This window comes from Vidua chalybeata, chromosome Z (genome assembly GCF_026979565.1).
Source record: "Vidua chalybeata isolate OUT-0048 chromosome Z, bVidCha1 merged haplotype, whole genome shotgun sequence".
NCBI classification, from domain to species: domain Eukaryota; kingdom Metazoa; phylum Chordata; class Aves; order Passeriformes; family Viduidae; genus Vidua; species Vidua chalybeata.
This window is the reverse complement of record NC_071570.1, coordinates 13,193,299-13,207,835: the sequence shown is the minus strand read 5'-3', so window position 1 is coordinate 13,207,835 and position 14,537 is coordinate 13,193,299. Positions and strand designations below refer to the sequence as shown.

General features: G+C 37.7%; 1 protein-coding gene across 6 annotated transcripts in view; it reads left to right on the top strand.

The window, feature by feature from the left end:
• Nucleotides 1-14,537, top strand: part of NTRK2 (neurotrophic receptor tyrosine kinase 2) — a 198,165-nt gene that overhangs the window by 21,814 nt on the left and 161,814 nt on the right. For all 6 annotated transcript variants that reach the window (XM_053968839.1, XM_053968844.1, XM_053968840.1 and 3 more), the window contains exons 4-5: nt 4,259-4,327; nt 7,333-7,487. In XM_053968839.1, coding sequence (XP_053824814.1) covers nt 4,259-4,327; nt 7,333-7,487 — 224 coding nt within the window. The remainder of the gene's footprint in view (nt 1-4,258; nt 4,328-7,332; nt 7,488-14,537) is intronic.

The window sequence follows — 14,537 nt, the reverse complement described above, 5'->3', positions numbered from 1 at the left end:
GAGGCTCAGAGCCTGAGTATGTTCAGTGCAGTAGAGAGAAGATTGAAAAGGAACATACATCATTGCAATAGGACAAAAAACAATGATCTGAAAATCAAAGAGGGTTGATTTAGATTAGATATAAGGAAGAAGTTTTTTACAATAAGGGTGATGAAACACTGGCACAGGTTGCCCAGAGACATGGTGGATGCCTCTGCCCTGGAAGCATTCAGGATTATACTGGATGGGGCTCTGAGCAATTGAAGTTCTAGTTGGAACTAGATCACCTTTAAAGGTCCCTTAAACTATTCTATGATTCAATGCTTCTGTGCTTGTCTTATCTTTAAAAGAAGAATAGTTATGATGAGGAAAGGAATCAGTTCTCTCCATGGCCATGACTACAGTGTAAGAAATAATGAGTTTAGTTTGGAGAAATATCAATAGAATTTTGGAAGACCTTTCCAGCTGTCTGTGCGGGTAGACACCACAGAAAGTGCAGTAACTGGTATGATCTTCTTGAGAGGCTTTTCTGCCTGTTGCCTTAGGGAAATGGGTTTCATGCAGTCACAAAGTGTGTCTGTCTCCAGTGTTTGCTTTTAACCAAAACTTAGACAGGTTAACAAGTTTTCAGAAAACTGGCTGTTGAACAGAACAGAGAGACCCTATCAAAGTTACCACTTAAGGGAAGAGTATCACTGTACATTTGTGAACTTCTAGGCTTTACAGAATCCAGTTGGATAAGATGCCTTTAAAGTGTTTCAGTCATAGGAGGAGCTTCATTTGAGCATGCAGTCAAACTGGGAATACGTATCTGCTGGTAAGCAGACTTTGGTAGAGCTGTAACTCATGAAGTTCCTTGTTAGAAACAAATTAGACTGACTTGACATCTGTTCAGTTGATATAGATGAGTTCTTGATGCAGAATACTTACATTATGAACCAGGAGATTATCCAGTCTCGTACTGTGTTTTCTTTTGGTGGGGATTTAGTAATGTTGGCAGGCACAGGATAAGCCCAGATAAGATGGAAAAATATTAAGTGGCACCAGCTGCTCTAGATGCACAGGACAAAGCAGTAAGTATAGAGGTATTTTTTACCGAGGCTGATCAGTTATCCCTGCAAAATGCATTTGTTTGTTTTCTTTGGCAAGTCATTATGCACACTAAAATGTTTCTGAAAGCCCCAGTGAATCATGGCTTGTTGTCATCAGCAATAAAAATCCTATTGACTGCCTATGAAGGAAGTGTAGCTCCTGTTGTGGCTGGGACAGTGAAAACTATTAAGCACTAAAGGAATTTCATTTTGCAAGGGTAATGTACAGTACAGGTCTTTGAGAAGTCTTACATTTTATTTGGAAACAAATTTTTTACTATCCCATAAAGAAAACAAAAAGCATTTTTCTGAAGATTGAGGTAACTTTATAAGCATTAATTTTGCTGTGATACTGTTACAGCTTTCTTTTTTTGTTCTATGAAAAATATTTTGATGTAGTTAAGGAGCTATATTATATAAAAGTAGTATTTATTTTATGAATCATACAACAGTATCAGTTTAAAAGAAACTTATTAACATGCATTTTCTCAAGCCCTTTTTTGTCATTTCCTTATTTTCTTGGGAAAGCTTATGTAGCCCAGGTATCTTTCTAAAATTATCTATCATGAGAAGATTTGAGTAATAACACAAACAACAGGAAAATAAATGCCCTAATAGATGCTATTAAATGTAATTAATAGCCTTGCTCATCTAATTTTGGTATTTTCACTGCCCATAGACTCAATTTAGCCAACAGTCTCATTTTAGTAGTGCTGTAGTTTATAAGCTTATTTGCTGCTAACAGTAATTTAATGGACCTATGCAATACACATGCATGGTACACTGTCAGTGTCTTTAAATGTTAAAACATTTCACAGCAAGTGCCTATTTACAAAAACTTTTAAAAATAGTTGTTGTTATGTGCCAGCTTGTGTCTAAATACATCACTGAATCATAGATTGCGAGTGTAGTGTATATATATACAGCTCCAGGTATTAAAATATACTTATATCTCTACACTGTTCAGGTTTAGGTAAGGCAGCCAAAGGAAACCACCTGAGATCAAACTTGCAGCAGATTTCCCCTTGTTTGTGCACAGGGCTCATTCCAGCCATAGTCAGAGCAGGGTGTTGCCTGTGGAGGGAGACTGAGTGTAGCCAAATGGCCATGTCTTCACCTCTTTCCTTCAGTTCTCTTTAGATCTGTTCCCTTGTCTTCTTTCTTGCCTCCCCTTTTCAGAAGCACTATAGGTGATAGAACTCTGCCCATGTTGCTAGCTCTGTAAATCTTGATGTGGTTTCTCAGTCTGGTTTTTTTCTACTCATACTGCCACTGGTTTGCTTTTAGCTGAATTAAGGCTATCAAGTTTAAAGTGATCTTGATACTTCCTTGTAAAATACAGGCATACTTTTGACTGAAACTGGGCCCTCTCCTTAAGTTTAGCTTTGGGGCCAGGCTCTGTACTCTTGACTTTTTCTTTTTTTTTTTTTTATAAGAAAAAAACTCTTTAGAACCTCAGATGTATTTTTTGGGCTGCTTGCTGTGGTCTTTTGTGCTTAGTTGATTTGGGAAATTAATTTATATTCTCTTTCCATAAAAGTGGAATTGGGATCATTAACTACTTCAAAATAACCCTGGCAGTGATTTTTTTCACTTAACATGAATTAAGAAGACTGCAGTAGGCATCTCTGTAGTCAATAATAAGTGATCACTTTATGAAAAAAAAATATAATTAAATTTACTGTCAAAGAATTGCTTAAAATGATAAATTTAAGCTCACTGTATATCTGGTTGTCTTTTGGGAAAGGTAGGATTTATTTGATCTGCAGGTAAAAGAGGCATGCCTTGTCTGGCAATACCACAGGGGCCTCCATATGTGCTGCTCGTTAGTGTAGGAACAGGAGTGATCTTCTGTGTGGTGAGTGAACTGTTTCACGTGGAGGGATGGAGTCTGATTTGGCTCCACATTGGAGTCAAAAGCCCAAGTCAGTATGAGGATCCAGCTTCTTTTATTCAAACTCCCAACACAGAGGATATGCATGCTAGGAAAAAAAATGCATAGTGACAGTTTTTGCTTAAATATAACTTCTATTCTATATGCAAATTGTGCCTTAATGTTGATTTATCTGATCCATGTGTTCACCTGACTAATGAAATACTAGTTCTTGTGTTTCACTCTCACATGTAAGGACCAGTCAGTTTGTAAACTTCAGGCTCTTCTTTGCCAGAAGGAATCAGTGATGAAATATAGTCTCTTTGATTCTGCTCTAAACATGTTTAAAATATCCAACTTGTAATTTCTGTGAAAATTATCTTGTACTCAAAGATCAACAACTGAAAGTTTGGAACTAAACACTGTTCTTTAGTCAGATCAAAAAAAAAGATATTTAATCCCAGGTTTTACATGCAATGCAACACTAAGTGTGAAGCCCCTATGGCACCTTTATAATACCACATAAAACTCATGGTATTTTGGTTCATGACACTGATTTGTGCTTTACTGCTGGCAGTTAAACAGTTTACTGCTCTCACTATCTTTAATTTATAGACTGATAAGGCTGTACAAAACCAGCATTATTTTGCTTTGGGGTGGAGAAAGCAGTTTTGTAAGCTTTGAAGGGAGGAGTATTTCTGCTTCCGATCAACATTTCTTTGCTCTGCATAATGGGAGAAGACCTTTCACTTAATTACCACTAGAAACCGTAAATGTTTAATTGACATAAAAAAGCCCAATACAGGCATTTTACAGTTTTCCTTTTGATCTTCCGTGTGGGTGCATATTGCACATGCAATTTGAAAAGAACAACTAAAAAGTTCTGATGTGGATGTGTGCTAGCATGTGAGGAGGGCTTATATGAGTACAGAGTTTGGTGCAGCATCAAAGAAAGGGATACACCCATTTCACATGAATAAATTGAGCATATAATTAACACCTGGACTTTACAAAATACGTTTAAAACACAGTTAAACCTGCTGCTTTTCTGCAATTGACAAAATGCTAAAAGTGAAAATATTGATCCCTGTTGAGTTTGATTTTGAATATACCTGACATTAGATGCTGACTGGACTCAAACCCTTGAAAGCCTTCAAATCATAAAGTAAGACTGAACACTACCCTTTCACAACTGAAGTCAAAGGACTTTTAGAGCTGGTTCTAGTTCTTAATTGCTTTTTCAAGACACATAAACTGTATTTTTAGTGTAAGAAGAAGCAATTCTAATTAATGCAATCTTTCTCTTTTGCCATAGCAATTTATCCAGAAACAAGCTCTCGAGTTTGTCCAAGAAGCCTTTTCGCCATCTGGGTTTGTCTGATCTGTAAGTTGTCATTACTTAAAATATAAGTTTATTTTTGGCTGGAATGGAAGAATAACACTTCAAAGTTTGTTCTCTTGAAGGTAGAGGAATTAGAAGTGCAGTTCTGGGCCAAGAAAACATCAATTCTGAACACTTAAATGCAGAGAAATTTTCATTCCAGGGCTTCAAGAAGGTTAGGTATCTATTTTAAAGCAATTAAGAGGTCGCAATAGCCTCTTCCTTCAGCTTTAAGATATTTTATTGTGAGATTACTTCACACAAAACTATTGGTGTTTATTTAAGTATTTGATCTAGTGAAAATACAGTCTTTCACACATATTCATATGAAGATTGTCTCTCATATTCATATAGTGGTGTGACTGGCTATTTAAGAGTATTTTTATTTTCTCAAATTCTTGAGTTGCAGTGTGCTTTATGTAATTGTTTAGCAATGAAAGCACTGGTAAACATTTCTTTATTGATTTTTTCAATACTAACGTTTTTATTCTGTTACATCTGCCATATTTTCTTATTGATACACGTTCCAGAATTTTGGTCATCCTGTGCATTCTCTGCTAATATGCAGAGAGCCTACAGGAGTTCTGGGGGATCTGGTAGCTGCAGAGGAGGGGGAGGTTTCTCTCCTGGATCTCAGAGAAGAGTTAGAATTTGTCCAAAGTGCCAGTCCGAGTCTGAATGACCTGACATGCAATGTAGTCCTCTTCTGGTAAACTTGAGCATGTGAGAAATGAAATGAGCAAATCTCAGTGGCGCAAAAAGAGGTTATGCCCCTTAGGTATATTTTGTTGATAATTAAGTTGGTGTAATTATTTTCTTTATGGCCCAGGGAACACTACTCACTGGAATATTCTTTAATAACTTGAGCTGAACTGTCTAATGAGGAGACTAGCTAGTTGCAAAGCTCTCCCATTGCTCCATGTCCTTTGTTGTTCTGTTGCTTCTGCATGAAAAAGCAGGGCAAATGTAGTGGGAGTGAACCAGATATAGGAAAAATGGATAGTGTGAACGTTAAAGAGAGTAGTATTTGAGGTATGGAGGCAATGCATGATGATGTTCAAATTGAGGGAAAAAGGGGATACAAAATTGAGGTAGAGTGTCATGGGCTTGGGAAAGGGTGTGTAGGACTAGACAAACTGAAGTTGTGCAAACAAATGTTGTGATAAAGTGAGATAAACAGATGTGGGGGAAATGAGGGAAAGAAAGTAGAGGGATAAAAGCAGAGCCTGAAAGGAGGACAAGCAGTGATAAAATCATTATAGTTGAACAATTCTGTTGATAAGTGTTTAATACATAGCTGCAAGATCAGAAAAAGGAGATAAGGAAGAGTGTTGGTAGGTGAATCTGAGATATGAATGTTGCCATAAATAGCTTCTGAAGAACTTTCTCTCATTCTGACAAACAAGTATGTTTGTGCTGTTAGTGCCTTTGCATATCAAAATGTAAAGGGCTGAAAAGTTTAGAATGAAGTGTAGTAGAGGATAGTCACCAGGTATTACAGAGAAGGAGATGTTACCTTGGAAGGTTTCTTCTAGAACAAATGAATGGCAGCCATAAAATAAGAGCAAACAAGATAAAGACTCAGAATTTGCTTACTGTAGGTCAGAATTTTTCTTTCACACAAATGTCTGTAGAGGGTCATTATGTGTCCAGCATCCTGCCAATGATGTGCCTCACTCCGTAGATGGTTTTAGCACAAAATAGAACACTAGAAGAAAATTGCTCAGCCATTGGTCAAGAGAAATTTCTCTTTACCAGGAAGCCATAGGATGAAACAGAAGATGGAAGTAAATGTCACTGTTTTGAAAATGCACGAGATAGGCTTTGACCCAAGGAATCATCACGCTCATACTATGTCTTGTGCAAACAATTTTTGTTCATGCTGCATGTTAAAGTCCAGAATACAAATTGCTTCTATGAATACAAATTGCTCCTTCAGACACTTTTGAGGATCCTTGCAGTTGTTTCTGCTCAAAGAACTTGAGATGGCATTTGGGGGAACTGCTATAATAAGACAATTTTTTTCATGATTTGCACACTTCATGTCTTCAAGAGGCATTTGTGAGCATAGATTCTGTAAGAAACTTGAGCTTCTGTACATCAAAAATACCTGTGAAACTTTGTTAAGAGTGATTGTTCTCCTGGTAATGAAATGCCTTAAACAGACACTTGCTCACCCACTTTATTGGATCTCATGTATGCTAGTAGAAGGAAAAATAATGCTGGTCATTCTTTATGTAGACATGTTTCCATTCATATTTAACATGCATATAATTGCATTACATTGTTGTGTGGTTTTATAAATTTCAAAGCCACAATTTGTTAAGTTTGCTAAGCTGTGGTTTAAATTCTCTGCAGGGTACTGTATCAATTTCTATTTCAGGGCCATTTTTCCATTTAGTATTTCTTCATGACATTGCCTACGGTTTTACTGTGAGGTTTTTCTAGAGTGTTGTAGCAGATGAATTTTAAAGATTAGGTAAAATCCTTTTTTGTGATTAAAGTTGGTAGAGTGTGTGTATAATCCAAGACTGTTTGACTTTGTAAAGAATTTACCACTCCACACCAGTAAACCATTTCTGAGGTAACTGAGTTGTGGCTCAGGTGTAAAAGCGATGAATTCTAATCTCTTCCTGATTTATAAAATAAAATGGAGCTTCTTGAGCGGCCATTCTCCTCAGGCTTCTGACTTACACTGATGAATTTGAAATAGTTGCCAAATCCCTTGTGTGGTCTCTCCTGCCAATGATATTCTGGGCCCACAGTGCATGCAATGCTTAATTCCCTACATGGAACCTGTTACCACTTGGCAGCTTACTCTGCACTGGGTTTACCAAGGGTGCATACATTACGCCTCTTAATTAAAGGGCTCATCCTGCCTTCCTTAACCTTCCTAACTAACTTGTATTTTTGCCCAGCTGAATGCTTGAAGCCCCCCTGCCCCTCATTTCTTTCCTACATGCGTGGCACATTTAACCTTCTAAGTAAATTGGTGTTTTTTCCTGCAGGATATTGGTGGATAATCCATTCAAGTGTTCTTGTGAAATCATGTGGATCAAGAAATTTCAAGAGACCAAGTTTTACACAGAAACTCAGGACTTATATTGCATAGACGACAACAATAAGAAGACAGCCTTGATGGATATGAAGGTCCCAAACTGCGGTAATATTCTTTAACATAAAACTACTGCTAAATTATTGTAAGCCAGGGAAAAACAAACATGCTTTTTTACAAAGTACTTCTCAGGATGTAAACAATACTCTAAAGGAAAGGTTGGTGGTCTTTCAGTGGTCTTTTGCCCCACATGGAATGGTTCTTGGAACTTCATAGAATTATCGAATCACAGATTATCCTGAGCTGGTAGGGACCCATCAGGATCATGGAGTCCAACTCCTGGCCCTGCATGGGACACCCCAATAGTAACACCATGTACCCAAGAGCATTGTCCAAATGCTTTTTGAAGTCAGATAGGGTTGGTGCTGGGACCGGTTCCATGGGGAGCCTGTTCCAGTGCCCAACCACATTCCTGATATCCAACCTAAACTCCTCCAACTCATCTTCATACCGTTTCCTTGAATCCTGTCATTGGTTATACGTGTGAAGAGATCAGTGCCTGCCCCTCCTCTTCTCCTCATAAGGAAGCTGAAGACCACAGTGAGGCCTTCCTTCAGTCTCTTCCAGGCTAAGTGACCTCAGCCACACCTCATATGGCTTCCCATCAAGGCCCTTCACCAGTTCATGTAAACCTGTTCGTTTCTCTCTTGATTCTTAAAGAATGTACTATTATTCAAGTGCAGGGAAACAGAATACTGATTATAGATAGCAAACAAGTATTATAGAGAATGTATGTGCCTTTGTTGAACTAAATATTAGTGTTTCCAAACTCAATAAACATTCATAGCTCAATTTTACCTATTTTAATTTTTTTCAGGTATTTATAGTTAATGAAGTCTCTATTTTTGTTCAAAAATACTTGTATTAGGACTGTAGGAACAAAATTCAGAACCACATGCTCTTTGAGACAAATTAACAAGAGCTCAGCTCTCCAAGCAAGTGAAACTCTACTGAGTTCACTTTAAAGGCTATACAAAAGAGTTATATCAAGCTTAGGTCTGTGGCATATTGCAACATATTGTTTACAGATATATTGATCTAGAAAAAAAAGAAAAATTATGTAAGAATAAGGCCATCTCCTTGCCTTTTTTATATATAGTTTTGCTGCCTGCATATAGTCCTGGGACAACTGGGGAAAGATATCACTCACTAGCTGGAGATTTCTCCTCCTCTGTATATGAGGGGCAGAAATGGGGTCTTTTTAACATGATGTCACATCTGCTGGACTCTAGAAGCAGAGTGGGAAACTGGGATCCCCAGCAGCAGGCAGGCAGGAAGGAAAGAGGGCAAGAGGATCTTCATAGAGGGATGATTTGGATAGGAAAAGCTATAAGTGAATGTGACCAGTAGGAGAAATTATACCTTTTCTCCTTCCATCTTTGCCCATTGAGCATCCTTTTCTCCACTGCCTGTGTGGAGGGTGTGATAGCAGCTGCCAGCAAAGAACAGCCATGGTGGGGACCACTGCAGGCTCAGAAAGTGCAGCTTTTAGTGTCAATAATGTGTTTTGTGGCCTCATGTCACTGTTGATCTTGTGCCCAGCTTCTTTCTGGGGCCAGGTGTGGTGGCAGAAATGGTGTTAGTGTCTCATGCAATCAAAAACCCCCACATGTTCCGGGAGTCTTGTAAGCTGCGGAGTTGGTCTTGTGTGCTCCAGGATCTCATTTACCTGAAATGGGAAATATAATACCTAGCTGAGCTAAGTGGACCCAACCTTCTGCTCCAGCTGGATGGACTAGAAGGTAGATTAATATGCTGGCTATATAGATGTTGGCTGTTGGACTGAGATCAATTATTGCAAAAGAGAAACCCCAGCATATTTGTAACATTCTTGGCTGGTGCATCTAGAAGCTACCAGGTTGCTAGGATGTTCCTTTGAAAACTTTTGATGTTAAATACCCAGAATTAAACCTGTGAGTGATTAGTTCTTTCCCCTGATATATTACCCATCTGCAGCCAAAACAGGCTTGTCTCTGGGCCCTGGATGCTGTTTAGGTGCATATGTGTGTACACATGCGTGCATCCTGTGGGCATATCTTGACTAAAATACTTGTCATGGGAAGGTGGTACTTCCAATTAGAAGAGGAAAAGGAGGAGGGAAGGTGAGTATATGCAACATTTTGACTGGAATTTGCATTATGTTTAATTTGCATATGGAAAACATGCATTGTATTGAAAATCTGAGTGGATGCCAGCACATTCCTGCAAATAATTTATGTTTGTTTACAGGGTCCAAATATCACTGAATTTTACATAATTTTTCCTCCCTCCTTTTTTTCTTTTGTTTTAACAGTTGTTTCCGCTTAATTTACTTTTTCAAAATTAAACAATGCTGGACAGATTTTTAATCAAGATGACAGCACATCCTTTTCCTAGACATAGAGAATGCCTGGTGAAGAGCAATGATCCCAATATTGGTGGGCTGTGTTCTGGAAGATATATGAAAAATCCAATGCATGGTTCTTGGTTTCAATATCTTTGCTGGTATTTTTCTGTATTTTAAAGGACAAGACTTCGTTTCAAAACAAAACTATGGATGAAGCTGGTATATTTAATTTCCATAACCTTTTGGGAGGCAATTATGTAGAACTGAAACAGAAGAGAAATTAAACTTTTGACATATTGAATTTTTTTCCTGTGAACTCCGGGATATTTTTTAGCTCCCTTTGATGTGAAGGGAAATATTTGGGCATGTAGGCTTCTGCAGTTTTTTAGTGAAACATCTTCTCTGCTTTTCTAATTTTCTCTGCTAATGAGATGGTTTCATCTCATCTTCTTGATGAATTTGTTTTTCCTTTTTTTTTTTTTTTTTTAATTTGTAAACTAAGCAAAAGTACAGTCTTCTTTGTGTTACTAAGGTGTTACTTCATAGTGTTATATTAGGAGGCCTATACAGTATGTGATAAATGTTTTGCTAATAGGATGCCTTTCTGCTGTGTGCTGTAAATAAATCTTTTGTTGGGAAATAGGTAGAGGCCAGTGTGGTTTATTGATCATAGGGCTTTGGTTTGTAGGTAATTTATGAGAAAATTAGCAAATTTCTGTGGTACTTTGCTAACCGTTTGTACAGTGGAAGTGTTCAATAATGTGCTGATTAAAGATTGACTGCCATTTAGATATCATCAACTTTGTGATTTAATTTCTTGAGATGTAAAGTCAGGTATGCTTACTATCTAGAAGATCCTTTCCAGCTGCAATATTAGAAGTGTCAATCAATAACTATTTTTCCAATTGCATTTGAAATGTATATAGATACAATGAAAATGGTGAAATTCTTCTAGGTTTTAGGTTCACGTGTAATTACTGTGTCAAAGGTTTTCAAGTTGCATCTACCACAGTAGCAGAGCCTTTTGTGTTTAGAGATGGTGATGTTCAGTATTGCCATTTTCAGAGCATTTGCCAGTTGTCTGTACAGCATGGACAGCACCACCACCTGGGACATCTCCTTTTGTTTCCAACTGGTAAATAGCACTAGTAAATCAATAAAGAGAACTAAATGAGTACACACTTTATTCTTATTACTGCTTATAAGCTCTGGTGGCTATTACCACCGGTGTCTTAAGTCCTTGGAAGCAAGGCATGTTCTGTGCCTTGGGTAAGGTCACTCAAAAGACTGTCAGTCTGCATATCACCTGGGGCTCGTTGTATGCCAGGGAGGCAGGACCACATCCTTGGGACTGATTGTTGATGTGTTGCTTGCCCCTCTGGCAGACAGTTACTGAGGCATTACCATTGATTTCAGTGATACAGAAAGAAGTCTTTTTGTCTTCTGGTGTTTTGGGAAAAGGCGTGGCTTCTAAAGCTCTCTCTGCAGTCCTGTACGGAATCTGTGTTGCTTTGTATCTCAGTCTGTTTAATGGCATTTTGCCTGATCTGGCCAATTTAGTTTTGTATATGGAGATGTGATGCTGAACCTGTCTTTCAGTTTTGCTTACTGTGCCAGCTTCAGATGCTTTTTTGGTCATATATTTTTTTTTAGGTGCCTTCTTTCTTATCACTGGTCATGTATGCTAGCTACAAGCTACTGAACAATGTTGCAGATTAGTTCCCTGTGCTAATTTGCTTTACATATCACTAAGGTATATTCAGACTGGCTGGCTGTTTACATCTGCAGCCTGTCAGTGGAACTGTTGTCTGGTCTAAGAGCTATGTGATTTAATGAATGCTCACATTCTTTGCCTGTCTTTTCTTCTGCACACAAACTACCATGGTGTTGCACTTAGTGCAACAAGGATACTTGTGTATGACTGAAAAAAATTTGGAAGTTGTTGTAATGTATAATTTCAAGCTAAAGTGACTGCTTGCCCATTTCTTACTTGTTGGGGAAAGCCATGATTTTTAACAGGCAATTGCTCAGACGACTGAAAATGGACTGGAACTGGGTCTAGCTTTAAGCCTGTTTCTGGTGATTTTGTTTTTTGTGCTAGAGGTAAATAAGTAGGTAGTAAAACGAGACTGGGAGGCAGGTGGTTATAAATCCTAAGAAGGGATAAAGGCAAACTGAAAGATTGACACATTTGTTTCTTTGAATTTACAGAAAAGATTTGTAGTATTACTGAGCCAATCTTAAGCAATCGCAGTACAATGCAGTCTAAAACCACAAGCAAAGGCATAATCCAGTGGGTGTTGAAATTTTTTTCCACTATCAGCTAGATTTCACTAGATAAGTCTATTAGAAGGAGAATATTACAGTCAGAATTGAGTTTTAAAAAAGACTTAAATGTTCTCAGTGTTTACATTTCAGAATATTCATGCATTCTCTAGCCTGTGTTGTTTATTTTGGCACAAGAACTAGATGTGGTGCATGATGTGTGGTGGCAAACTTCTTATTTTCTCTGTAAGAGTTTTAATTCTTATCTGTGATCGTGGGCTATGTGAAAAACTTCACTTTTTGGTGAGACTTTGACAGTAATGGGGTTTCACTGTTGCTCTCAAGTTGAGTTAAAATTTTCCAAACTTAATTAGAAGAATTTTCTAGCTTGTAAGTGGAAATAGCCAAAATTATATGGAGTCTGAAATGCAACAGGAATCTCATATTCAAAGATACATATATAACTTTCTTCTGAACATGCAACATTTACCTAATTGTGAATTACACATCAACTTTCATACAGATGTTTAGATGTGACAATCTGTGTAAATCAGGGATTGTGAATGATGATAGCTGAGCCACGTGTGGCATATGTGAATGTCTCATATTAAAAAAAAGCCAATTTTTGTTTGATAATACTGATTCAAGTTCTGCTTTAACATCAACAAAGGAGATTTGTAATTCAAAGTAGATTAGAAATAGAAAGAAGTAAAACATTATCCAAGGGAAAAAAGTGTCTCTGAACTCATGACATTGTGCTGGTTTACAGAGGTACTCTCTGTGACTGACTTGATACATCTGTAAGGGTGCAGTACTGATCTGCTAAGGAGAACAGCTCTTTGACTCTTTTCTGGTGATATTCTTACTTTGCTCTGTCCAGGTGAAGACTGATGACTAGATAACTATACCCTGAAGTCTAAAGAAAGTGCTGTTTTCTTTAAAAGGGGAATTCTTTCTTCAAGGCATCCCTTCAGTAATATACTTGGCATATGGTATAGTAGGTATCTAAAGTGAAACCCATTATTTTACTTTTTTTATGTTGTTCTCTGAAAATGTTCCTGTTTCAGGATGACATGTTTATCATGTTGCAACATTAGGCAGGTCAGCATTATTTTGGCTATTTTCTGGACATACATGGAATTCTGCAGATAACAATACTGAAACTGCATTACATACACTTGGTAAATAAGATGCATTTGTTAGAGGTTTGCTTAAGCTGGTTTGGGCCTCATTAACTTACACTTCAAAGGCTGTTTAACTCTCAGTTCATCTGTTAAGCTTGTGGCTGACATATTTAGCCCAATGGCACTACCTTTGGTTTTCCTTCGAAAGCTATTGTGGATCAACTGTAGCTTAAATGCCACATTAGAACAATTTTGCCAGGTGTAATTTCATTTCCTTAGCCATTCAGAAAACATGGTTAGATACCTTCATGACACTACTAGCAAAAGAATAGTTGATAAGGTTGATAGCTTATGTAAAAACACTTCATCTCAAGTCTTGCAGACTTTATTTTATATAAACTAATATAAACTTATTCTTGTTTATATTATTTCTGGGGACAAGGTAATAATATGCAAGATCTTATTTTATTCATCACCTTCCTATTAGAATCCAACCTACACCTAAGGGTCTTAAAAGAAAGGTCCTGGGAAGTAGTTAAGGAGCTGATGAAGGAGCTGATGTAACCTTGGAGTTGAAAGCCCTTCATCTGGTTTGAAATATCAGCAGCAACCTTCAGACCTTCTGTAGAGGTTGACTACAGATGACAACTTGGTGTCCAAATGAATTTGTGTGCATATCTGTTGGTGTTTTTCGGCTGCACTGCATTCGTGATGGCTTTTGAAGCCATGGATGGTGATGGTGTGACAGTTCTCTGGAGACACTGCTTGTCATTGTGGTCGTGAAGAGGAGTTAGCAAGTCTTGTGGCCTTTGCTGTGGTATGTGCTGGCTCTATGTAAAGATGTTTACTTCTAGTGAAAGCTTTAGTTACATATGGAGTGATGGAGTGTTTAAAGGCAAAGTAAGAGTGCATTTGATCTGGGAAAGCAATACTTTAAATTAGACTCATCATCTTCTGGTAGAGACTGTATTTGTTTAATTGTTTTCTGTAAAGGTTCCTGGTTGAAAGTGGCAAACAGGCATGTTAGGAGAGGAGGGAGATTTCATTTAGTATTTTAAAATATTTGGGAGGCTCAGTGAGCTGCCATCTCTTTCATTCTGCCTTCTGACAGAAATACGTCCTGCCCAACCTATGCAAAATACCATTGGTACATTTGGTTATTGTGAAAAACACCCACCAATATTTACTGTGCCACATGGCAAGCATATGTCTATTCAATGGTGATTCAGTGCTTTATTCAATGGCTGTGTATTATTTTGAAGATCGGAAGAAATGTTGATCCGGGTTTTTAAAATTTACATTCACACACAGTGGACAGAATATGAAAATTTGGGGAAATGGGTCATGGTCCCAGATTCATTTTCATCTTTTCCTCTTACACTT